General features: G+C 38.4%; 1 protein-coding gene across 2 annotated transcripts in view; it reads left to right on the top strand.

The window, feature by feature from the left end:
* Positions 1–27,259, top strand: part of ENPP3 (ectonucleotide pyrophosphatase/phosphodiesterase 3) — a 109,237-nt gene that overhangs the window by 50,444 nt on the left and 31,534 nt on the right. For both annotated transcript variants that reach the window (XM_025294526.3, XM_025294527.3), the window contains 4 exons: positions 21,248–21,356; positions 22,678–22,806; positions 23,184–23,215; positions 24,299–24,426. In XM_025294526.3, the coding sequence (XP_025150311.2) occupies positions 21,248–21,356; positions 22,678–22,806; positions 23,184–23,215; positions 24,299–24,426 (398 nt within the window). The remainder of the gene's footprint in view (positions 1–21,247; positions 21,357–22,677; positions 22,807–23,183; positions 23,216–24,298; positions 24,427–27,259) is intronic.

Below are 27,259 nucleotides of genomic sequence, written 5' to 3'. Positions count from 1 at the left end.
CTATATTTTTAATTTTAGCTTTTTGGTATTTGTTATCAATTTTGTACCTATAGTTTTTTTTTTTTTATAATTTCTGTGACTTTTTTTTCTTCTGTTTCTCTTCTTCTTTTATATAACATTGTATATCTGAAATTCCAAACTCTACTCTAGATTTTTAACTTTTGCTTTTTGGTATTAGTCCTCAATTTTGTACCTATTTTCTCTTTATAATTTTCGCGACCTTGTTTGTTTTTGTGTGTTCATTTTTTCTCTCTTTCTTTTCCTTCTTCTTTTCTTTAACATCATATTTTTGAAATTCCAAACTCTACTCTAGATTTTTAATTTTTGCTTTTATGTATTTGTTACCAATTTTGTACCTTTAAGAACCCAATCTTCAGTACCCATTTTTCACTAGGGAGCGAGATTACTGGCTTGACTGCTCTCTCTCCCTTTGGACTCTCCTTTTTCTCCACCAGGTCACCAGTGTCTCCTCCCTACCCCTCTCTACTCTACCCAACTCTGTGAATTTCTGTGTGTTCCAGACCGGGAGAACACTTAGGGAACAGATTACTGGCTGGATCTGTCTCCCTCCTTTCATTCCCCCCTTTTATCCTCCTGGCCACCTCTGTCTCCTTCCTCCTTCTCTCCTCTGTATAACTCTGTGAACATTTCTGAGTGGTCCAGTTGTGGAGTGCACATAAGGAAGTGATTACTGGCTAGCCCACTCTCTCCTCTATTGATTCCACCTCATCTCAGTCAGGTCACCTCTAAATCCCTCCTCCCTCTTCTTGTCTCCATGTAATGCTGTGAACCTCTCTGGGTGATCCTCATGGTAGAGAAACTTTTCATCTTTAACGTAGATGTTTTATCAATGGTGCTGTATAGAAGGAGAAGTTTTGAAACTACTGTAAAAATAAGACCAATAACTGGAAGCAGGAGGCTTAAGTCCAAACCCTGACTCCAGGGAACTCCTGACTCCAAGGAACATTAATTGACAGGAGCTCATCAAACGCCTCCATACCTACACTGAAACCAAGCACCACACAAGGGCCAACAAGTTCCAGGGCAAGACATACCAAGCAAATTCTCCAGCAACAAAGGAACACAGCCCTGAGCTCCAAGATACAGGCTGCCCAAAGTCACCCCAAAGCCATAGACATCTCATAACTCATTACTGGACACTTCATTGCACTCCAGAGAGAAGAAATCCAGCTCCACCCACCAGAACACCGACACAAGCTTCCCTAACCAGGAAACCTTGACAAACCACCTGTACAAACCCATACACAGTGAGGAAATGCCACAATAAAGAGAACTCCACAAACTGCCAGAATACAGAAAGGACACCCCAAAATCAGCAATTTAAACAAGATGAAGAGACAGAGGAATACCCAGCAGATAAAGGAACAGGATAAATGCCCACCAAACCAAACAAAAGAGGAAGAGATAGGGAATCTACCTGATAAAGAATTCCAAATAATGATAGCGAAATTGATTCAAAATCTTGAAATCAAAATGGAATCACAGATAAATAGCCTGGAGACAAGGATTGAGAAGATGCAAGAAAGGTTTAACAAGGACCTAGAAGAAAAAAAAAGAGTCAATATATAATGAATAATGCAATAAGTGAAATTAAAAACACTCTGGAGGCAACAAATAGTAGAATAACAGAGGCAGAAGATAGGATTAGTGAATTAGAAGATAGAATGGTAGAAATAAATGAATCAGAGAGGATAAAAGAAAAACGAATTAAAAGAAATGAGGACAATCTCAGAGACCTCCAGGACAATATTAAGCGCTACAACATTCGAATCATAGGGGTTCCAGAAGAAGAAGACAAAAAGAAAGACCATGAGAAAATACTTGAGGAGATAATAGTTGAAAACTTCCCTAAAATGGGGAAGGAAATAATCACCCAAGTCCAAGAAACCCAGAGAGTCCCAAACAGGATAAACCCAAGGCGAAACACTCCAAGACACATATTAATCAAATTAACAAAGATCAAACACAAAGAACAAATATTAAAAGCAGCAAGGGAAAAACAACAAATAACACACAAGGGAATACCCATAAGGATAACAGCTGATCTTTCAATAGAAACTCTTCAAGCCAGGAGGGAATGGCAAGACATACTTAAAATGATGAAAGAAAATAACCTACAGCCCAGATTATTGTACCCAGCAAGGATCTCATTCAAGTATGAAGGAGAAACCAAAAGCTTTTCAGACAAGCAAAAGCTGAGAGAATTCTGCACCACCAAACCAGCTCTCCAACAAATACTAAAGGATATTCTCTAGACAGGAAACACAAAAACGGTGTATAAATTCGAACCCAAAACAATAAAGGAAATGGCAACGGGATCATACTTATCAGTAATTACCTTAAACGTAAATGGGTTGAATGCCCCAACCAAAAGACAAAGACTGGCTGAATGGATACAAAAACAAGACCCCTACATATGTTGTCTACAAGAGACCCACCTCAAAACAGGGGACACATACAGACTGAAAGTGAAGGGCTGGAAAAAGATTTTCCATGCAAATAGGGACCAAAAGAAAGCAGGAGTAGCAATACTCATATCAGATAAAATAGACTTTAAAACAAAGGCTGTGAAAAGAGACAAAGATGGTTACTACATAATGATCAAAGGATGAATCCAAGAAGAAGATATAACTATTATAAATATATATGCACCCAACATGGGAGCACCACAATATGTAAGACAAACGCTAACAACTATGAAAGGAGAAATTAACAATAACACAATAATGGTGGGAGACTTTAATACCCCACTCACACCTATGGATAGATCAACTAAACAGAAAATTAACAAGGAGACACAAACTTTAAACGATACAATAGACCAGTTAGATCTAATTGATATCTATAGGACATTTCATCCCAAAAAAATGAATTCCACCTTTTTCTCAAGCGCACATGGAACCTTCTCCAGGATAGATCACATCCTGGGCCATAAATCTAGCCTTGGTAAATTCAAAAAAATAGAAATCATTCCAAGCATCTTTTCTGACCACAATGCAGTAAGATCAGATCTCAATTACAGGAGAAAAACTATTAAAAATTCCAACATATGGAGGCTGAACAACACGCTGCTGAATAACCAACAAATCACAGAAGAAATCAAAAAAGAAATCAAAATTTGCATAGAAACGAATGAAAATGAAAACACAACAACCCAAAACCTGTGGGACACTGTAAAAGCAGTGCTAAGGGGAAGGTTCATAGCAATACAGGCATACCTCAAGAAACAAGAAAAAAGTCAAATAAATAACCTAACTCTACACCTAAAGCAACTAGAAAAGGAAGAAATGAAGAACCCCAGGGTTAGTAGAAGGAAAGAAATCTTAAAAATTAGGGCAGAAATAAATGCAAAAGAAACAAAAGAGACCATAGCAAAAATCAACAAAGCCAAAAGCTAGTTCTTTGAAAGGATAAATAAAATTGACAAACCATTAGCCAGACTCATCAAGAAACAAAGGGAGAAAAATCAAATCAATAAAATTAGAAATGAAAATGGAGAGATCACAACAGACAACACAGAAATACAAAGGATCATAAGAGACTACTATCAACAATTATACGCCAATAAAATGGACAACGTGGAAGAAATGGACAAATTCTTAGAAAAGTACAACTTTCCAAAACTGGACCAGGAAGAAATAGAAAATCTTAACAGACCCATCACAAGCACAGAAATTGAAACTGTAATCAGAAATCTTCCAGCAAACAAAAGCCCAGGTCCAGACGGCTTCACAGCTGAATTCTACCAAAAATTTAGAGAAGAGCTAACACCTATCCTACTCAAACTCTTCCAGAAAATTGCAGAGGAAGGTAAACTTCCAAACTCATTCTATGAGGCCACCATCACCCTAATACCAAAACCTGACAAAGATCCCACAAAAAAAGAAAACTACAGGCCAATATCACTGATGAACATAGATGCAAAAATCCTTAACAAAATTCTAGCAACCAGAATCCAACAACACATTAAAAAGATCATATACCATGACCAAGTGGGCTTTATCCCAGGGATGCAAGGATTCTTCAATATCCGCAAATCAATCAATGTAATACACCACATTAACAAATTGAAAAATAAAAACCATATGATTATCTCAATAGATGCAGAGAAAGCCTTTGACAAAATTCAACATCCATTTATGATCAAAACTCTCCAGAAAGCAGGAATAGAAGGAACACACCTCAACATAATAAAAGCTATATATGACATACCCACAGCAAACATTATCCTCAATGGTGAAAAATTGAAAGCATTTCCTCTAAAGTCAGGAACAAGACAAGGGTGCCCACTTTCACCATTACTACTCAACATAGTTTTGGAAGTTTTGGCCACAGCAATCAGAGCATAAAAAGAAATAAAGGGAATCCAAACTGGAAAAGAAGAAGTAAAACTCTCACTATTTGCAGATGACACGATCCTCTACATAGAAAACCCTAAAGATTCCACCAGAAAACTACTAGAACTAATCAATGACTATAGTAAAGTTGCAGGATATAAAATCAACACACAGAAATCCCTTGCATTCCTATACACTAATAATGAAAAAACAGAAAGAGAAATTAAGGAAACAATTCCATTCACCATTGCAAAGGAAAGAATAAAATACTTAGGAATATATCTACCTAAAGAAACTAAAGACCTATATATAGAAAACTATAAAACACTGGTGAAATAAATCAAAGAGGACACTAATAGATGGAGAAATATACCGTGTTCATGGATTGGAAGAATCAACATAGTGAAAATGAGTATATTACACAAAGCAATTTATAGATTCAATGCAATCCCTATCAAGCTACCAACGGTATTCTTCACAGAGCTAGAACAAATAATTTCATAATTTGTATGGAAATACAAAAAACCTTGAATAGCCAAAGCCATCTTGAGAAAGAAGAATGGAACTGGAGGAATCAACCTACCTGACTTCAGGCTCTACTACAAAGCCACAGTTATCAAGACAGTATGGTACTGGCACAAAGACAGAAATATAGATCAATGGAACAAAATAGAAAGCCCAGAGATAAATCCACGCACATATGGACACCTTATCTTTGGCAAAGGAGGCAAGAATATACAATGGATTAAAGACAATCTCTTTAACAAGTGGTGCTGAGAAATCTGGTCAACCACTTGTAAAAGAATGAAACTAGAACACTTTCTAACACCATACACAAAAATAAACTAAAAATGGATTAAAGACCTAAATGTAAGACCAGAAACTATAAAACTCCTAGAGGAGAACATAGGCAAAACACTCTCTGACATACATCACAGCAGGATCCTCTATGACCCACCTCCCAGAATAGTGGAAATAAAAGCAAAAATAAACAAATGGGACCTAATTAAACTTAAAAGCTTCTGCACATCAAAGGAAACTATTAGCAAGGTGAAAAGACAGCCTTCAGAATGGGAGAGAATAATAGCAAATGAAGCAACTGACAAACAACTAATCTCAAAAATATACAAGCAACTCCTACAGCTCAACTCCAGAAAAATAAATAACCCAATCAAAATATGGGCCAAAGAACTAAATAGACATTTCTCCAAAGAAGACATACAGATGGCTAACAAACACATGAAAAGATGCTCAACATCACTCATTATCAGAGAAATGCAAATCAAAACCACTATGAGGTACCATTTCACGCCAGTCAGAATGGCTGCGATCCAAAGTCTACAAGCAATAAATGCTGGAGAGGGTGTGGAGAAAAGGGAACCCTCTTACACTGTTGGTGGGAATGCAAACTAGTACAGCCACTATGGAGAACAGTGTGGAGATTCCTTAAAAAACTGGAAATAGACATGCCTTATGATCCAGCAATCCCACTGCTGGGCATACACACTGAGGAAACCAGAAGGGAAAGAGACACATGTACCCCCAATGTTCATCGCAGCACTGTTTATAATAGCCAGGACATGGAAGCAACCTAGATGTCCATCAGCAGATGAATGGATAAGAAAGCAGTGGTACATATACACAATGGAGTACTACTCAGCCATTAAAAAGAACACATTTGAATCAGTTCTAATGAGGTAGATGAAACTGGAGCCTATTATACAGAGTGAAGTAAGCCAGAAAGAAAAACACCAATACAGTATACTAACGCATATATATGGAATTTAGAAAGATGGTAACAATAACCCTGTGTACAAGACAACAAAAGAGACACTGATGTATAGAACAGTCTTATGGACTCTGTTGGAGAGGAAGAGGGTGGGAAGATTTGGGAGAATGGCATTGAAACATGTGTAATATCATGTATGAAATGACTTGCCAGTCCAGGTTCCATGCACAATACTGGATGCTTGCGGCTGGTGCACTGTGACGACCTAGAGGGATGGTGTGGGGAGGGAGGAAGGAGGAGGGTTCAGTATGGGGAGCACATGTATACCTGTGGCGGATTCGTTTTGATGTTTGGCAAAACTAATACAGTGTTTGAGGTTTAAAAAAAAAAAAAAAGATGGACTGGTTGGATCTCCTTGCAGTCCAAGGGACTCTCAAGAGTCTTCTCCAACACCACACTTCAAAAGCATCAATTCTTCGGCACTCAGCCTTCTTCACAGTCCAACTCTCACATCCATACATGACCACAGGAAAAACCATAGCCTTGACTAGATGAACCTTTGTTGACAAAGTAATGTCTCTGCTTTTGAATATGCTATCTAGGTTGGTCATAACTTTCCTTCCAAGGAGTAAGCGTCTTTTAATTTCATGGCTGTAATCACCATGCAGTGATTTTGGAGCCCCCAAAAATAAAGTCTGACACTGTTTCCACTGTTTCCCCATCTACTTCCCATGAAGTGATGGGACCGGATGCCATGATCTTGGTTTTCTGAATGTTGAGCTTTAAGCCAACTTTTTCACTCTCCACTTTCACTTTCATCAAGAGGCTTGTTAGTTCCTCTTCACTTTCTGCCATAAGGGTGGTGTCATTTGCATATCTGAGGTTATTGATATTTCTCCCGGCAATCTTGATTCCAGCTTGGGCTTCTTCCAGCCCAGCGTTTCTCATGATGTACTCTGCATAGAAGTTAAATAAACAGGGTGACAATATACAGCCTTGATGAACTCCTTTTCCTATTTGGAACCAGTCTGTTGTTCCATGTCCAGTTCTAACTGTTGTTTCCTGACCTGCATAGAAATTTCTCAAGAACAGATCAGGTGATCTGGTATTCCCATCTTTTTCAGAATTTCCCACAGTTTATTGTGATCCACACAGTCAAAGGCTTTGGCATAGTCAATAAAGCAGAAATTGATGTTTTTCTGGAACTCTCTTGCTTTTTCCATGATCCAGCAGATGTTGGCAATTTGATCTCTGGTTCCTCTGCCTTTTCTAAAACCAGCTTGAACATCTGGAAGTTCACGGTTCACATATTGCTGAAGCCTGGCTTGGAGAATTTTGAGCATTACTTTACTAGCGTGTGAGATGAGTGCAATTGTGTGATAGTTTGAGCATTCTTTGGCATTGCCTTTCTTTGGGATTGGAATGAAAACTGACCTTTTCCAGTCCTGTGGCCACTGCTGAGTTGTCCAAATTTGCTGGCATATTGAGTGCAGCACTTTCACAGCATCATCTTTCAGGATTTGAAAGAGCTCAACTGGAATTCCATCACCTCCACTAGCTTTGTTCATAGTGATGCTTTCTTTTTTTTTTTTTAATTTTATTTTATTTTTAAACTTTACATAACTGTATTAGATTTGCCAAATATCAAAATGAATCCGCCACAGGTTTACATGTGTTCCCCATCCTGAACCCTCCTCCCTCCTCCCTCCCCATTCCATCCCTCTGGGTCGTCCCAGTGCACCAGCCCCAAGCATCCAGTATCGTGCATCGAACCTGGACTGGCAACTCATTTCATACATGATATTTTACATGTTTCAATGCCATTCTCCCAAATCTTCCCACCCTCTCCCTCTCCCACAGAGTCCATAAGACTGTTCTATACATCAGTGTCTCTTTTGCTGTCTCGTACACAGGGTTATTGTTACCATCTTTCTAAATTCCATATATATGCGTTAGTATACTGTATTGGTGTTTTTCTTTCTGGCTTACTTCACTCTGTATAATAGGCTCCAGTTTCATCCACCTCATTAGAACTGATTCAAATGTATTCTTTTTAATGGCTGAATAATACTCCATTGTGTATATGTACCACAGCTTTCTTATCCATTCATCTGCTGATGGACATCTAGGTTGCTTCCATGTCCTGGCTATTATAAACAGTGCTGCGATGAACATTGGGGTACTCGTGTCTCTTTCCCTTCTGGTTTTTTCAGTGTGTATGCCCAGCAGTGGGATTGCTGGATCATAAGGCATGTCTATTTCCAGTTTTTTAAGGAATCTCCACACTGTTCTCCATAGTGGCTGTACTAGTTTGCATTCCCACCAACAGTGTAAGAGGGTTCCCTTTTCTCCACACCCTCTCCAGCATTTATTACTTGTAGACTTTTGGATTGCAGCCATTCTGACTGGCGTGAAATGGTACCTCATAGTGGTTTTGATTTGCATTTCTCTGATAATGAGTGATGCTGAGCATCTTTTCATGTGTTTGTTAGCCATCTGTATGTCTTCTTTGGAGAAATGTCTATTTAGTTCTTTGGCCCATTTTTTGATTGGGTCATTTATTTTTCTGGAGTTGAGCTGTAGGAGTTGCTTGTATATTCTCGAGATTAGTTGTTTGTCAGTTGCTTCATTTGCTATTATCTTCTCCCATTCTGAAGGCTGTCTTTTCACCTTGCTAATAGTTTCCTTTGATGTGCAGAAGCTTTTAAGGTTAATTAGGTCCCATTTGTTTATTTTTGCTTTTATTTCCAATATTCTGGGAGGTGGGTCATAGAGGATCCTGCTGTGATGTATGTCAGAGAGTGTTTTGCCTATGTTCTCCTCTAGGAGTTTTATAGTTTCTGGTCTTACGTTTAGATCTTTAATCCATTTTGAGTTTATTTTTGTGTATGGTGTTAGAAAGTGTTCTAGTTTCATTCTTTTACAAGTGGTTGACCAGAGTTCCCAGCACCACTTGTTAAAGAGATTGTCTTTAATCCATTGTATATTCTTGCCTCCTTTGTCGAAGATAAGGTGTCCATATGTGCGTGGATTTATCTCTGGGCTTTCTATTTTGTTCCATTGATCTATATTTCTGTCTTTGTGCCAGTACCATACTGTCTTGATAACTGTGGCTTTGTAGTAGAGCCTGAAGTCAGGTAGGTTGATTCCTCCCGTTCCATTCTTCTTTCTCAAGATCGCTTTGGCTATTCGAGGTTTTTTGTTTTTCCATACAAATTGTGAAATTATTTGTTCTAGCTCTGTGAAGAATGCTGTTGGTAGCTTGATAGGGATTGCATTGAATCTATAGATTGCTTTGGGTAGTATACTCATTTTCACTACATTGATTCTTCCAATCCATGAACATGGTATATTTCTCCATCTGTTAGTGTCCTCTTTGATTTCTTTCACCAGTGTTTTATAGTTTTCTATATATAGGTCTTTAGTTTCTTTAGGTAGATATATTCCTAAGTATTTTATTCTTTCCGTTGCAATGGTGAATGGAATTGTTTCCTTAATTTCTCTTTCTGTTTTCTCATTATTAGTGTATAGGAATGCAAGGGATTTCTGTGTGTTGATTTTATATCCTGCAACTTTACTATAGTCATTGATTAGTTCTAGTAATTTTCTGGTGGAGTCTTTAGGGTTTTCTATGTAGAGGATCATGTCATCTGCAAACAGTGAGAGCTTTACTTCTTCTTTTCCAATTTGGATTCCTTTTATTTCTTTTTCTGCTCTGATTGCTGTGGCCAAAACTTCCAAAACTATGTTGAATAGTAATGGTGAAAGTGGGCACCCTTGTCTTGTTCCTGACTTTAGAGGAAATGCTTTCAATTTTTCACCATTGAGGATAATGTTTGCTGTGGGTTTGTCATATATAGCTTTGATTATGTTGAGGTATGTTCCTTCTATTCCTGCTTTCTGGAGAGTTTTTATCATAAATGGATGTTGAATTTTGTCAAAGGCTTTCTCTGCATCTATTGAGATAATCATATGGTTTTTATTTTTCAATTTGTTAATGTGGTGTATTACATTGATTGATTTGCGGATATTGAAGAATCCTTGCATCCCTGGGATAAAGCCCACTTGGTCATGGTGTATGATCTTTTTAATGTGTTGTTGGATTCTGATTGCTAGAATTTTGTTAAGGATTTTTGCATCTATGTTCATCAGTGATATTGGCCTGTAGTTTTCTTTTTTTGTGGGATCTTTGTCAGGTTTTGGTATTAGGGTGATGGTGGCCTCATAGAATGAGTTTGGAAGTTTACCATCCTCTGCAATTTTCTGGAAGAGTTTGAGCAGGATAGGTGTTAGCTCTTCTCTAAATTTTTGGTAGAATTCAGCTGTGAAACCGTCTGGACCTGGGCTTTTGTTTGCTGGAAGATTTTTGATTACAGTTTCAATTTCCGTGCTTGTGATGGGTCTGTTAAGATTTTCTATTTCTTCCTGATCGAGTTTTGGAAAGTTGTACTTTTCTAAGAATTTGTCCATTTCTTCCTCGTTGTCCATTTTATTGGCATATAATTGTTGATAGTAGTCTCTTATGATCCTTTGTATTTCTGTGTTGTCTGTTGTGATCTCTCCATTTTCATTTCTAATTTTATTGATTTGATTTTTCTCCCTTTGTTTCTTGATGAGTCTGGCTAATGGTTTGTCAATTTTATTTATCCTTTCAAAGAACCAGCTTTTGGCTTTGTTGATTTTTGCTATGGTCTCTTTTGTTTCTTTTGCATTTATTTCTGCTCTAATTTTTAAGATTTCTTTCCTTCTACTAACCCTGGGGTTCTTCATTTCTTCCTTTTCTAGTTGCTTTAGGTGTAGAGTTAGGTTATTTATTTGACTTTTTTCTTGTTTCTTGAGGTGTGCCTGTATTGCTATGAACTTTCCCCTTAGGACTGCTTTTACGGTGTCCCACAGGTTTTGGGTTGTTGTGTTTTCATTTTCATTCGTTTCTATGCAAATTTTGATTTCTTTTTTGATTTCTTCTGTGATTTGTTGGTTATTCAGCAGCGTGTTGTTCAGCCTCCATATGTTGGATTTTTTAATAGTTTTTCTCCTGTAATTGAGATCTAATCTTACTGCATTGTGGTCAGAAAAGATGCTTGGAATGATTTCTATTTTTTTGAATTTACCAAGGCTAGCTTTATGGCCCAGGATGTGATCTATCCTGGAGAAGGTTCCATGTGCGCTTGAGAAGAAGGTGAAATTCATTGTTTTGGGATGAAATGTCCTATAGATATCAATTAGGTCTAACTGGTCTATTGTATCGTTTAAAGTTTGTGTTTCCTTGTTAATTTTCTGTTTAGTTGATCTATCCATAGGTGTGAGTGGGGTATTAAAGTCTCCCACTATTATTGTGTTATTGTTAATTTCTCCTTTCATACTTGTTAGCATTTGTCTTACATACTGCGGTGCTCCCGTGTTGGGTGCATATATATTTATAATTGTTATATCTTCTTCTTGGATTGATCCTTTGATCATTATGTAGTGACCATCTTTGTCTCTTTTCACAGTCTTTGTTTTAAAGTCTATTTTATCTGATATGAGTATTGCTACTCCTGCTTTCTTTTGGTCCCTATTCGCATGGAAAATCTTTTTCCAGCCCTTCACTTTCAGTCTGTATGTGTCCCCTGTTTTGAGGTGGGTCTCTTGTAGACAACATATGCAGGGGTCTTGTTTTTGTATCCATTCAGCCAGTCTTTGTCTTTTGGTTGGGGCATTCAACCCATTTACGTTTAAGGTAATTACTGATAAGTATGACCCCGTTGCCATTTACTTTATTGTTTTGGGTTCGAATTTATACACCATTTTTGTGTTTCCTGTCTAGAGAATATCCTTTAGTATTTGTTGGAGAGCTGGTTTGGTGGTGCAGAATTCTCTCAGCTTTTGCTTGTCTGAAAAGCTTTTGATTTCTCCTTCATACTTGAATGAGATCCTTGCTGGGTACAATAATCTGGGCTGTAGGTTATTTTCTTTCATCATTTTAAGTATGTCTTGCCATTCCCTCCTGGCTTGAAGAGTTTCTATTGAAAGATCAGCTGTTATCCTTATGGGAATTCCCTTGTGTGTTATTTGTTGTTTTTCCCTTGCTGCTTTTAATATTTGTTCTTTGTGTTTGATCTTTGTTAATTTGATTACTATGTGTCTTGGGGTGTTTCGCCTTGGGTTTATCCTGTTTGGGACTCTCTGGGTTTCTTGGACTTGGGTGATTATTTCCTTCCCCATTTTAGGGAAGTTTTCAACTATTATCTCCTCAAGTATTTTCTCATGGTCTTTCTTTTTGTCTTCTTCTTCTGGGACCCCTATGATTCGAATGTTGTAGCGTTTAATATTGTCCTGGAGGTCTCTGAGATTGTCCTCATTTCTTTTAATTCGTTTTTCTTTTATCCTCTCTGATTCATTTATTTCTACCATTCTATCTTCTAATTCACTAATCCTATCTTCTGCCTCTGTTATTCTACTATTTGTTGCCTCCAGAGTGTTTTTAATTTCACTTATTGCATTATTCATTATATATTGACTCTTTTTTATTTCTTCTAAGTCCTTGTTAAACCTTTCTTGCATCTTCTCAATCCTTGCCTCCAGGCTATTTATCTGTGATTCCATTTTAATTTCAAGATTTTGGATCAATTTCACTATCATTATTCGGAATTCTTTATCAGGTAGATTCCCTATCTCTTCCTCTTTGGTTTGGTTTGGTGGGCATTTATCCTGTTCCTTTATCTGCTGGCTATTCCTCTGTCTCTTCATCTTGTTTAAATTGCTGAGTTTGGGGTGTCCTTTCTGTATTCTGGCAGTTTGTGGAGTTCTCTTTATTGTGGCGTTTCCTCGCTGTGTGTGGGTTTGTACAGGTGGCTTGTCAAGGTTTCCTGGTTAGGGAAGCTTGTGTTGATGTTCTGGTTGATGGAGCTGTATTTCTTCTCTCTGGAGTGTAATGAAATGTCCAGTAATGAGTTATGAGATGTCTATGGTTTTGGGGTGACTTTGGGCAGCCTGTATCTTGAAGCTCAGGGCTGTGTTCCTTTGTTGCTGGAGAATTTGCTTGTTATGTCTTTCCCTGGAACTTGTTGGCCCTTGTGTGGTGCTTGGTTTCAGTGTCGGTATGGATGCGTTTGATGAGCTCCTGTCAATTAATGTTCCTTGGAGTCAGGAGTTCCCTGGAGTCAGGGATTGGACTTAAGCCTCCTACTTCCAGTTATCAGTCTTAATTTTACAGTAGTTTCAAAACTTCTCCTTCTATACAGCACCACTGATAAAACATCTATGTTAAAGATGAAAAGTTTCTCTACTGTGAGGGTCACTCAGAGAGGTTCACAGCGTTACATGGAGAAGAGAAGAGGGAGGAGGGAGTTAGAGGTGACCCAAATGAGATGAGGTGGAATCAATAGTGGAGAGAGTGGGCTAGCCAGTAGTCACTTCCTTATGTGCACTCCACAACTGGACCACTCAGAGATGTTCACGGAGTTATACAGGGAAGAGAAGAAGGAGGCAGGAGACAGAGGTGGCCAGAAGGATAAAAGGGGGAAATGAAAAGGCGGGAGGCAGATCCAGCCAGTAATCAGTTCCTTAAGTGTTCTCCACCGTCTGGAACACACAGAAATTCACAGAGTTGGGTAGAGTAGAGAGGGGTTAGGGAGGAGATACAGGTGACCTGGTGGGGGAAATGGAGAGTCCAAAGGGAGAGAGAGCAGTCAAGCCAGTAATCTCGTACACTAGTGAAAAATGGGTCCTGAAGTTTGGGTTCTTAAAGGTACAAAATTGGTAACAAATACATAAAAACAAAAATTAGAAATCTAGAGTAGAGTTTGGAATTTCAAAAATGCGATGTTAATGAAAAGGAGAAGGAAAAGAAAGAGAGAAAAAACGAACAAAGAAAAACAAACAAGGTCGTGAAAGTAATAAAGAAACTACAGGTACAAAATTGATAACTAATACCAAACAGCAAAAATTAAAAATCTAGAGTAGAGTTTGGAATTTCAAAAATACAACGTTAAAAAAAAAAAAAAAAAAAAAAAAAAAAAAGAAGAAGAAGAAGAAAAATAAAGAGAGAAAACAAACAAACCAACAAAAACAATGTCGCAAAAATTATAAAGAAAATACAGGTACAAAATTGATATCAAATACCAAAAAGCATAAATTAAAAATCTTGAGTAGAGTTTGGAATTGCAGATATACGATGTTATATAAAAGAAGAAGAGAAAGAAACAGAGGAAAAAAAAAAAGTCACAGCAATTATGAAAAAAACTATAGGTACAAAATTGATAACATATATCAAAAGGCTAAAATTAAAAATCTAGAGTAGAGTTTGGAATTTCAAAAATGCAATGTTAAAGAAAAGAAGAAAAAGAAGAAAAAAAAAAAAAAACCACAGTCAAAAAATTATAAAATATATATATGAAGTTTGCTGAAGAAGAAGAGAAAAAAAAAAATAGGGTCTTTTTTTTTTTTTTTTTTTGCAAAGTAATAGTTATAAAAGTGAAAATTAAAGGACAATAGAGGACTTAAAAAAAAATTTTTTTTTTTAATTAAAAAAAAAAAGAAAGAAAGAAAGATTGATCGTAAAAATAGTAAAAATATATCTAGGTCTTTCTCTGGTTTTGTTGTGAGTATTGTGGGTTCAGTTCATTTTTGGCAGTTCCTTAGTCCAACTTATATTTCTCAAGATCTATAGGCCCCTTCCTATGTAATCCGTAGTAACCACAGGGTTTTAATCTATGGCCTGTAGCTTCCAAGGCGTTTCCCTCTGTTATAGCTTCTTCTGTTTGCTGGTCTCTTCAGTGTCTGGTTCCCGCCCTGACACAAAGGGGACGGTGGAGGACCCTATTTTTTTTTTTTTTTTTTTTTTTTAATTTAGGCTCACTTGTTCAGCCGCGCTGTGGGGAGGGAGGGAGGGATGCTGCAAACAGATAACACTGGCGTGCGCTCGAAGTGCCTCGGCCACACTGGGTCTGCCCCCCGCTCACGGCGCGTGTAACCTCCCTGCCCACACTGCTTGGGCTCTAGGTTGTTCCGCCGGGAACAATCAGAGGCCGGCCCTGGACTGAGCTCCCAGGTCCAAGCCGCTCAGGTTCAGGCACTCGGGTAGTCCTCAGAGGCGCAGACTCGGTTGGGCCTGCGTTTTGTGTTCTTCCCAGGTCGAGCAGCTCAGGTGATGAGGTGTTTGGCGGGCGCCAATGCTGCGACTTATCGCCTCCCCGCCACTCGGTTATCTGGGTGTAAAACCGGTGCACCTTCTCAGGCAGATATTGACCGTCCAGACCCCCAAGAAGTTTTAGTTAGCAAAGAAGCCTGCTTACAGTTTTATAGATAGTGTCTCTCTGGGGCTGCGATTGCCCCCTTCCGGCTCTGGCTGCCTGTCACCGGAGGGGGAAGGTCTGCAGCCGGCTACCTCTGTTCAGTCCTTTGTTCTGTGCGCGGGCCTGGCGGTGTCTTAGGTTAGGGCTGGCTTTTCGCGTGGTAGATATCCCACAGTCTGGTTTGCTAGCCCAAATTATTTCGCTCAGATAGCGCTCAGGACATTCGGCCCGATTCTTACTCTAAGGGACACAGCCCGTGCCGCACTTCCCTGCCCAGCCCCCGCTTGCTAATGCCGTGTGCAGACGTCTGCGCTGCTTCTCCGCTGGGGGAGTTCCCGTAGGGCTCACAATCCGCGATTTTTAATTGTTTATTTTTTTTTTTTTTTCCCCTCCCTTTTATGTTGCCCTCTGTACTTCCAAAGCTCGGCACAGATTCGGCAGTGAGAGGGTTTCCTGGTGTTTGGAAACTTCTCTCTTTTTAAGACTCCCTTCCCGGGACGGAACTCCGTCCCTCCCTCTTTTGTCTCTTTTTTTGTCTTTTATATTTTTTCCTACCTCCTTTCGAAGAGTTGGGCTGCTTTTCTGGGTGCCTGATGTCCTCTGCCAGCATTCAGAAGTTGTTTTGTGGAATTTACTCGACGTTTAAATGCTCTTTTGATGAATTTGTGGGGGAGAAAGTGTTCTCCCCGTCCTACTCCTCCGCCATCTTGGCTCCTCCCCCCCATAGTGATGCTTTCTAAGGCCCACTTAACTTCACATTCCAGGATGTCTAGCTCTAGGTGAGTGATCACACCATTGTGATTATCTGGGTCGTGAAGATCTTTTTTGTACAGTTCTTCTGTGTATTCTTGCCATCTCCTCTCAATATCTTCTGCTTGTTAGGTCCATACCATTTGTGTCCTTTATCGAGCCCATCTTTGCATGAAATGTTCCCTTGGTATCTCTGATTTTCTTGAAGAGATCTCTAGTCTTTCCCCTTCTGTTGTTTTCCTCTATTTCTTTGCATTGACTGGGCCATGCTCAGTAAATCTCTAATCAAATTTTCTGTTGATGGGTGGGGCTGTGTTCCCTCCCTCTTAGTTACCTGGGGCCAAACTATGGTGGAGGTAATGAAGATAATGGTGACCTCTTTCAAAAGGTCCCATGCAGCACTGCTACACTCAGTGTCCCCAACCCTGCATCAGGCCACCTCCGACCCACACATCTGCTGGAGTCTCCTGGACACTCGCAGGCAAGTCTGGGTCAGTCTCTTGTGGAGTCACTGCTCCTTTCTCCTGATGAGCACAAGGTTCTGTTTGTGCTCTCCAAGAGGCTTAGTAACTATCTAAAACATAGTCACCATTTCTTCTTTTCCATTTTAATTGTTATCCATGTTTGTTTGATATGAGAGGGATACTCTAATCTGAGGCTTCCAAGGTGGCTCAGTGGTAAAGAACCCACCTGACAATGCAAGAGACACGGATTCTATCCCTGAGTCAGGAGAAGATCTCCTGGAGTAGGAAATGGCAACCTATTCCAGTATTCTTGCCTGAAAAATTCCATGGACTGAGGAGCCTGGTGGGCTACAGCCCATGGGGTCACAAAGAGTCAGACACGACTTAGCGACTAAACAACAGCTCTAATCTGCATTTGTCTGATCCCTACGGCTGACATTAGGCACCATATCTTTTTCTTCTATACAGCGCTCTGGTTCAGTATCCAAATAAATTTTGAGTATAATTTGGACAAGTACTTCAAAGGAACAGATCAGGATTTCCTGAGAGATCTTGAGGGGTTAACATAGTCTGGGTTAAGGCTGGTTAGAACGTTCTCTGAATAACAAAAGGGAAAAAAATGTTTACAAATGGCCTGATTAAGGGAGGAGCTGAGCACATTAGAAGAACACATAAAATGAGCAATGGATGGACAGACAAATGTATAGGTGGCTAGACACATAGACAATATGATGATGGTAAAAATAATAATAGCAGCTACCTTCTACCGTGTACTGCTCTACGCCAGGTGCTGTGTGGATTGCCAGAGGAGAATCATCTCCCACTAATGTCTGGAGCACTATGAACTAGGGGAGAGGGCTAAGGGAAAACCTATAACAGGAGGCAGGCACCAAATCTTGCAAGTTCTTCTAGGCCATAAAATATGCAATGAAAATATTGAGGCATTTTAATCAGGGAAGGAGCTGATTAGATCTATGTGAATTTAAATACCACTTTTACTGTGTAAGAGGAATGGGTTAGAGGAAGCAAGGGAAAGTAGGGAGAGATGAGTTAGACTTTGCAACATTTCAAGAAAGAGATGGTAGTGACTTGGACTATGATAGTGACAGCCATTGTGGATAGAAGATGTGTTTGAGATTAAGAGATAGACTTAATATGACTTTGTGTGAGACAGGTGATGAGGTAGGAGAGTTTCAGATTTCTAGCATAAGCAAGCAGGTTCATTCCAGTAAGGCCACTGAAGGGGATCTTCTTAGAGGACATTATTTTGTAATTGGAATGCCTGTGATGTCTAAATGGAGATGTCCAGAAGGCAACTGCGAATGTGGATTTAGAGCTCAAAGGAGATGAAGATCAGACTGCTTAGCAGCATATAGACAGTCATAGAAGTGGAGATGTCCTAAAGAAAGAAAGAGTGAAGCAGGAGAACAGAAGGATTAAGACTAAGCCTCATGTGAAATTTAAGAAGAGGCAAAACAGATGGAGAAACATTAACTTGTTCTATATCTTTAAGTTAAACTTCAAGTTTCCTGGTCTCTTTAACTGGAAATTCCAGTAGCATCATCCATGAATATTTACTGAGAGAATTTCATTAGATAGTGCACTAATAGTAATTGGCTTGTAAAATTCTTTCTCAATAAAAAAAAGGCAATCAGTATCCCAATCCATTGCTATTATACATTCTATTTACTGAAAAAAATAATGAAGTCATGTTAGTTAAAAATTTATTCACTTAAATCTTAAGTCAATTCAATATACTATGTTTATAAAGTGTAGAAAAAATCTAAAATCATGAAAGAATACAAACAAAATAAAAAAGAACTCCAATTCACTATTCAGAGACAACCACTGTTAATAGTACCTTGATATTATGGTTATACAGTGGAAGTGAGAAATACATTTAAGGGCCTAGATCTGATAGATAGAGTGCCTGATGAACTATGGAATGAGGTTCGTGACATTGTACAGGAGACAGGGATCAAGACCATCCCCATGGAAAAGAAATGCAAAAAAGCAAAATGGCTGTCTGGGGAGGCCTTACAAATAGCTGTGAAAAGAAGAGAAGCGAAAAGCAAAGGAGAAAAGGAAAGATATAAACATCTGAATGCAGAGTTCCAAAGAATATCAAGAAGAGATAAGAAAGCCTTCCTCAGCGATCAATGCAAAGAAATAGAGGAAAACAACAGAATGGGAAAGACTAGAGATCTCTTCAAGAAAATCAGAGATACCAAAGGAACATTTCATGCAAAGATGGGCTCGATAAAGGACACAAATGGTATGGCCCTAACAGAAGCAGAAGTTATTAAGAAGAGATGGCAAGAATACACAGAAGAACTGTACAAAAAAGATTTTCACGACCCAAATAATCACGATGGTGTGATCACTCACCTAGAGCCAGACATCCTGGAATGTGAAGTCAAGTGGGCCTTAGAAAGCATCACTATGAACAAAGGCAGTGGAGGTGATAAAATTCCAGTTGAGCTCTTTCAAATCCTGAAAGATGATGCTGTGAAAGTGCTGCACTCAATATGCCAGCAAATTTGGAAAACTCAGCAGTGGCCACAGGACTGGAAAAGGTCAGTTTTCATTCCAATCCCAAAGAAAGGCAATGCCAAAGAATGTTCAAACTACCACACAATTGCACTCATCTCACATGCTAGTAAAGTAATGCTCAAAATTCTCCAAGCCAGGCTTCAGCAATATGTGAACCGTGAACTTCCTGATGTTCAAGCTGGTTTTAGAAAAGGCAGAGGAACCAGAGATCAAATTGCCAACATCTGCTGGATCATGGAAAAAGCAAGAGGGTTCCAGAAAAACATCAATTTCTGCTTTATTGACTATGCCAAAGCCTTTGACTGTGTGGATCACAATAAACTGTGGGAAATTCTGAAAAAGATGGGACTACCAGACCACCTGACCTGCCTCTTGAGAAATTTGTATGCAGATCAGGAAGCAACAGTTAGAACTGGACATGGAACAACAGACTGGTTCCAAATAGGAAAAGGAGTACTTCAAGGCTGTATATTGTCACCCTGTTTATTTAACTTCTATGCAGAGTACATCATGAGAAACGCTGGGCTGGATGAAGCACAAGCTGGAATCAAGACTGCCGGGAGAAATATCAATAACCTCAGATATGCAAATGACACCACCCTTAAGGCAGAAAGTGAAGAGGAACTAACAAGCCTCTTGATGAAAGTGAAAGTGGAGAGTGAAAAAGTTGGCTTAAAGCTCAACATTCAGAAAACCAAGATCATGGCATCCGGTCCCATCACTTCATGGGAAGTAGATGGGGAAACAGTGGAAACAGTGTCAGACTTTATTTTTGGGGGCTCCAAAATCACTGCATGGTGACTACAGCCATGAAATTAAAAGACGCTTACTCCTTGGAAGGAAAGTTATGACCAACCTAGATAGCATATTCAAAAGCAGAGACATTACTTTGTCAACAAAGGTTCATCTAGTCAAGGCTATGGTTTTTCCTGTGGTCATGTATGGATGTGAGAGTTGGACTGTGAAGAAGGCTGAGTGCCGAAGAATTGATGCTTTTGAAGTGTGGTGTTGGAGAAGACTCTTGAGAGTCCCTTGGACTGCAAGGAGATCCAACCAGTCCATTCTGAAGGAGATCAGCCCTGGGATTTCTTTGGAAGGAATGATGCTAAAGCTGAAACTCCAGTACTTTGGCCACCTCATGCGAAGAGTTGACTCATTGGAAAAGACTCTGATGCTGGGAGGGATTGGGGGCAGGAGGAGAAGGGGACGACAGAGGATGAGATGGCTGGATGGCATCACTGACTCGATGGATGTGAGTCTGAGTGAAGTCCAGGAGTTGGTGATGGACAGGGAGGCCTGGCGTGCTGTGATTCATGGGGTCGCAAAGAGTCGGACATGACTGAGCGACTGATCTGATCTGATCTGATATTTTATCTTGGTTTTCTGTTTGTGTGCTTTTACTATGAAACACTAAACATGTTTTAAAACAAAATTGCATTATGCAATATGTATGAGTGTGTATACAGTTTGATTTTAACATTTTCTATGTAACATTGTATTGTGATTGTCTTCCTATGTTTTTGTTTTTTTTTTTAAATATATTTTAGTGGCTATTGAATATGCCCACTGAAGGATGTGGCATAATTTTTTTTCTTGTATTTAAATTGTAAATAAATAATGTGATGACTGGCCTTGCATGTAAATCTCCAATTGCACTCTGTTTACTTCAGATAAACACCCAGGAACAGTATTATTAGGTTACAACTTACACCCCTTTCCAACTCTCTGGCTATACATTGTCACACAGTCTTCTAGAACATGTGTAACCATTTGGGTTCCTATGGAAGTGTCTACAGACTCTTCTACCCAACATTGGACACTATCAGGAAAATATTTGCAGTTGAATAATGTTTGTTGATGTTGAATACTTTTTCTCAGATATTTATTGCCCAGTCTTCTGTCTTATGGAAAATGCCTTAATTTTTTTTTGTCTATAGGAATGTAAGGAATTGGTCTTTTGTACATGTAGCATGGGTGCTGGGCTCTGATATCCTAGTCAAAATCCAACAATTTCAGAGAAGGAAGTTTATTTAATTTTTACTCCATTAGATAATAATTTAATTAATTAAGCCTTAATTCATGAAGACAATCTTAACTCCAATTTTTTTTCCTTTTTAGGTAATTCAAGCCTTACAGTTGGTAGATAAAACTTTTGGATTGTTAATGGAAGGCCTAAAGCAGAGAAACTTAGTCAATTGTGTCAATATAATCCTTTTGGCTGACCATGGTATGCTTTTTTTAAATCATATTTTATCATTGATTCTATCTTATCACTTTGGGGAGCACACAAATATAATAAGGAATTTTAGAGTCTGTATTTCCAGACCTAGAAGCTCTTGAATGCACTAAGAATGGTAGGCTGTGACTAGAGGACTAAAATTTATACTTTAATTATTCTAACGTTCATTCTGAAAAATGTATCCACACATTTCATTTTCTGTAAAAATGGAGTTAGAGCTCTACAAGGATACAGTTGGGCTGTTATTCAATCACAAAAAGTGCCTCTTTTTTCAGTAAATGATTCTTTCATATAGATTGGCTTCAATTGACTGTGTTGGCTAGCTTTACGATGTTCTGCGTATTTTTTATGAATCACGTGAATAGACTTCTCTAAAGTCCTAGCACTCCACATTTCTCGACTTGAGGTTAGCTCGCCATTTCAGTTAACTTGAATGTTTAAGGAGGTGAGATGCTGCCACGCCTTCTGCAACCTCATTTTTAAAGTACTCATTCATTCAACAAATATTTTTAAAGTGCTAACTCAATGCCTAGCAGTTTCCTCAATATGTTGTGTGAGGAAGTACATAAAGGAGAGGTGGACCTTTTCTAGATGGGGTGGCCTAGAGGGACAAGAAGATGAAAAGGAGCATGTCTGTAGAACTTCTGTTTATATCTTAGGACATCAAGATGATGTGAAATGTAATTAAAGAGTTTCTAATTGTTCTAAAGTTAAGGGAAATATTTTAATACATATCTTGTTAAAAGAAATTATAAAACATACAAATAATGAAGTAAATAAAAATAATACAAAGAAAAAAGTTTGGACTGAGTCTGAAAAAATCTTCAAATAAAAAAAGAGTTAACTACCAAATCTTTTTAGGAACATATGCTGCTCATATAAATTTAAACAAGACCCTTATGAAAAATAAATATTCTTTAAACTTTGTTCTCCTACTTATTTTATTGTTTTATAAAAATGCATGCTATCTTTTGGATTTGAAAGTATTTCATCTTGCCTTATGTACAAATCAAATTTTATAAATTAGCTCTCTATAGAGAACATTCTTTTTCAAAATTAACTGATCTACATTGAACAGGTGATCTGTTTATAATTCCTATCCATTCTTTCTTATAAACCTGATTCTTTTCTTCTACTACCAAGACTTTCAAAGCCTGCCATTTAGAATGAAGTAATTGGGCAAACTGTAAAGCTTCTCAAAAACTTGGTTTGATATATGTAACATAAAATATCTGCTGTTTGACCTGATCAGAGACAACCAATTGTTACCATCTTATACAGTCAGTGGACTTTTTTTTTTTAAATTCAGGAATGGATCAGACCTATTGTGACAAACTGGAATACATGACTGATTATTTTTCCAGTATAAACTTCTACATGTTTGAAGGACCTGCTCCCCGCATCAGGACTCGTAACATACCTCATGATTTTTTTACCTGTGAGTGTGAAGATGCCCAAATAGAAAAATAATGGTAAAACTAAAAGCAAATAATATAGGCCCCTAATTCTGAGCATTCAGGTATTACCAGGCTCCCTCTTCTGATTCTTGGGAAGACCGCACAGAAGTAAATAAGAAACTCCCATGGTTAAGTACAGTCTGTTGATAAAGTCTATGGTAATATCTAATATTGTTAGGTTAAAATATATTCCACTCCATTCTTAAATACTAAAACAATTCTTTGCTTAAAATACTTTTTATTTAATTGTATCAGATCATAGTCATTAATAAGCTATGTCAATTCACCTGAATTATTTAATTTTATAGTTGTCAAGTTTCAATTGTAATATGACCTATTTGTTTTTCTTTTCAAATAGTTAATTCTGAAGAAATTGTTAGGAACCTCAGTGTAAGTATACTGCCTCCTAATACATATATTTAGATTAATGTAATGTCTTTAATCTGGCTTCAAGAAAATTGTATTCTATATTTTCCAGTCCAAACCATTTGTAATTTATTTCTTAAACCTCAGTCAACAATTTTTTATATTCCTGTCAGTTGCTTTTATTTTAGCTGTTTTTATTTTGAAATTGACACCACTATAGGAAATTTGTTTTGGTACCAGTTTCACTGACTTCTAAATTGAGTGGGCTGATGTTTCATTCAAAGGATCTAGGCTAGTGAGTTTTGGGCAAAATCATTTTTCACATTTTTTGTATGATTGAATATCAGGAAACAGCAAATCATGGATTTTATAGATCTTTTTATACAGTTAAGAGCAGTCATTTCTTTAAATATATTGAAACTGCTTTTAATTGGCTCTTGCATCTCAGGTTGCAAAAGCAGGGCAAATTCTAGATAGCTCAAAGCAATTGGGATTTTTCAAGGTGAAGTTCACCACTTCTGGAGAGTGTGTAGTGGTTTTAATAATTCTGTGTTTAAAGTATATTTGCAAATATATATCTATTTATATGGATTTATAAGTTTACCATTGCTTGGGGTGGGGCTAGATTTATTTACATATAGGTAATATGCAATTATAGTAAAAACAGAATAAAATGCGAGTGATTGAAGATAAAGAAACACTAGGGAAAGAATAGTTACTGTAACCTGGGACACACTGCAAATTTGAAGTAGGAATGACTGCTTAAGCAGAAACGCCTTTATGTTAATCACTCCTTTTTTCTCTTACGCCTAATATCCTGATCTTGAATAAGCATGAGGGGTCATCTTACCCCTGCTAGTGAGGGTTTACCTGTAGTGTGCCCATGCTGATGGAGGGGCGGTGTAGTGAATTTTTAATATACAGACTCTAAATCCACACATTCTTTTCCCTTAAGAAGTCCTGTTGGTGAGATGAGGAAGGGCAAATGCCTAATAATCCCAGAGGTGCAAAGGGATTTGATAACACAGGCTTTGGAAATCCATTACATTTATGCATAGTTTTCCCATTTTATAGGTGTCATGAAGAAATAATTTACCTCTTTTTCAGTGCCGAAAACCTGATCAGCATTTCAAGCCCTATTTGAGTCCTGATTTGCCAAAACGCCTACATTTTGCCAAAAATGTCAGAATTGACAAAGTCAGTCTTTTGGTGGATCGACAGTGGCAGGCTGTGAGGTTTGTGTGTCTAATTTTTCTCATAATACTTTTAACAATCATCTTTCATAATACATTTCCTTGACCTTATCCTGTTATTATAATCATATGAATCTTCCTGGGCATGACAATTTCTTGATCTTTTATATGCTATCTAGCACTTCTGTATATGAAATGACTGTTACTAGGTTGCCAGCCTTAGCATCCTAATCTTCACAATGTAGATAAGAATGAGAAAGAAGGCTGACTATTTATCAATTGTTCCAGAGATTATTGGTACCAGCATGTTCTCAGTCTCCACTGTGGTCTCTGTTAGGTGGCAGACAGGATATAAAAATGATATTAGTTGTCTCACAGGCTGGTAATGAGTAAATGATTAGATGGCTCTCTAAGATCTTCGTCATCTTTGTGGTTTCTCTGAAAGAGCATGCTTATGTCTGTAAGGCCAAGCTAACCAATTAGTTATAACTTTTTTTTTTCTAGTTACAATTGTGATTCACATTGATCATTTAACATCTGCAAAATATGTCTGTTTTCAGAAAATATAAACCATAATTCCATCCCCAAATAACAAACTAATTAATTGATTCAGCAAAATTTTATTTGTGCTTTCTCTGTGTGTACCAAACCTTGTTCTAGGCTTTGGGATACAGAAATAATTCCATCCCTCCTCGTCAAGTGGAGAAGTCTTATAATAAGCCAGTACACAAATAAATACACCCTATCTGGTAGTTTACATTCCCTATCTCACATTTCCTATTTTTTGTATTTTATTACAGCATTTTTCCCATATGTGTAAGTGAATATATGTGGAATCGGGTTCATATTATGTTTTCTGGCCTATCTTATTTGTATGTTACATAATACACAGGAAAATAAAGGCACAGTAGCTGAAAGATATGTTTAATAAAGGAAGAGGAGATGAAGGAAGATAAGAAGTTGGGCTCTAATATAAATGTGTACAGAATGAGGAACTGAAGATGTACTAGAGTCTATCCTCTGAGGTAACAGGAAAGCCAAGCAGAGCACCACTCGGCCAGAGAGAGTGCAGTTTAACATAAAGCCACTAGATGGCACTAGCCTTTCTTCTTGAAGTTTGAGCACCTTCGGCTCAGTGAGCTGTCCTGTGGCTTAGGACAGCATTCTCTAAAAAAAAAAAGATTAAAATATATGAACATGATTAAGCTTTACTTCTGTTATATTATAAGTTTTTAGTAGTGTGGGTTTGTAATATATAAATGTGAGTTCTCCAAATATTTACTGTTAAGGATATGAGATCAAATGGTATAAGGATATGCATTAGGAGACCAATAGTCCAACATGAGAAAGTGCCCCATGGGTTTGACAGCATGGACTATGGGCTCTGGAAGGAGAGTCCAGCCACAGTAATACCTCTGGGTTTCAGTCTTTATTACTCAGTCGCAAATTGTGAGCTTTGTACATTTACTAGCAAGCAGTGAGATGTAAACAGAGCAGCAGCCCCAGAGTTCAAGTTGTGAGAACTTGGACATATTAATATTTTCTCAAGGCTTCATTTTCTCAGCTGCAACACATCATGAACCTGGTTTTGCTATTCTCTTGCTATGTGAACACAAAGGAAACTAACTTACGTCAGAGGAATTGTTGACCACAGCCCTAACCAGAGCAACAGGAAAGTCTTACCTGATTAGATCTTGGGGTTATTCTATCTCCAGCTCTTAACACATGAAGCTCAGGCTACCTGTTTTCTAAGTTAAAATACGTCATCTTTAGTTATAATGTTCAATATTTGATAAGTAGATTAGATTCCATTTTTGAAAATTATAGCAAATCTCATCATTTAATATAATCTATGTTTCTCCTTCTCCTCCTTGTTTTGCCCTTTTAAAAATGTTTTAGATTTTACTACTTTGGAGGAACCCAGTTATTTGAAGGAGAAGGCAATGGCAACCCACTCCAGTACTCTTGCCTGGAAAGTCCCATGGACGGAGGAGCCTGGTAGGCAGCAGTCCATGGGGTCGCTAGGAGTCGGACACGACTGAGCGACTTCACTTTCACATTTCACTTTCATGCATTGGAGGAGGAAATGGCAACCCACTCCAGTGTTCTTGCCTGGAGAATCCCAGGAACGGCGGGGCCTGGTGGGCTGCCCTCTATGGGGTCACACAGAGTCGGACACGACTGAAGCGACTTAGCAGTTATTTGAAATTAGTTGAAGTAATGTTAAAGTTCCCTTTTAGATAACATGAATAATAGCTTTTTATTTTATGAATGGAAACTGACAAATCATCAGTAAGTCCAGGCACCTTTCTCACAGTGGAGATAGACACAGTCCCCACTAAGGATAGTCACACAGGCAGAGAGGACGGCAACAATTATAATCAGGTGTAGCAACTGTTGCAATGGGATCAAGGACAAGGCACAAGGAAACAAAAAGAGTGATTTCACACTGGGGGTGCAAATGCCAGAGAATGTCAGAGAACACTTTCTGGAGGGCCTGGCTTCTGCTCTGGGTTTTGAAGACTCAGGATGGGTTAGGCTACATGCTATGACATAAGCAGGTCTGCCCAGGCAGTTGTCAATCTGAGCATTGTACAGAGACACGCAGCCCAGAAGATGAGTGAGGGGAAATCTAACCCTTGCTCAGCTCAACAAGCCTTGACAGGCTGTGTTTACAGGAGGAGCAGGACCCAGTTTCCTTGCTGGAAGGCACTCATCTGCTTGCCAAGCCTTGAACACTGGCAGCTTGTGACTTCTCAGAGGTGCTTCTTTCTTTGATTGCTCAGCTCAGAGGAGTGGAGTACTTTATTATTTTTTTTTTTTAAGCCAGTAGGAGCTCTGGGGCAAAGGAAGGTAGAAAGATAGTGTCAGGTTT

This window comes from Bubalus bubalis, chromosome 10 (genome assembly GCF_019923935.1).
Source record: "Bubalus bubalis isolate 160015118507 breed Murrah chromosome 10, NDDB_SH_1, whole genome shotgun sequence".
Lineage (NCBI taxonomy): Eukaryota > Metazoa > Chordata > Mammalia > Artiodactyla > Bovidae > Bubalus > Bubalus bubalis.
Note: the sequence above shows the minus strand (reverse complement) of the source record. Positions and strands in the feature narration are given on the sequence as shown.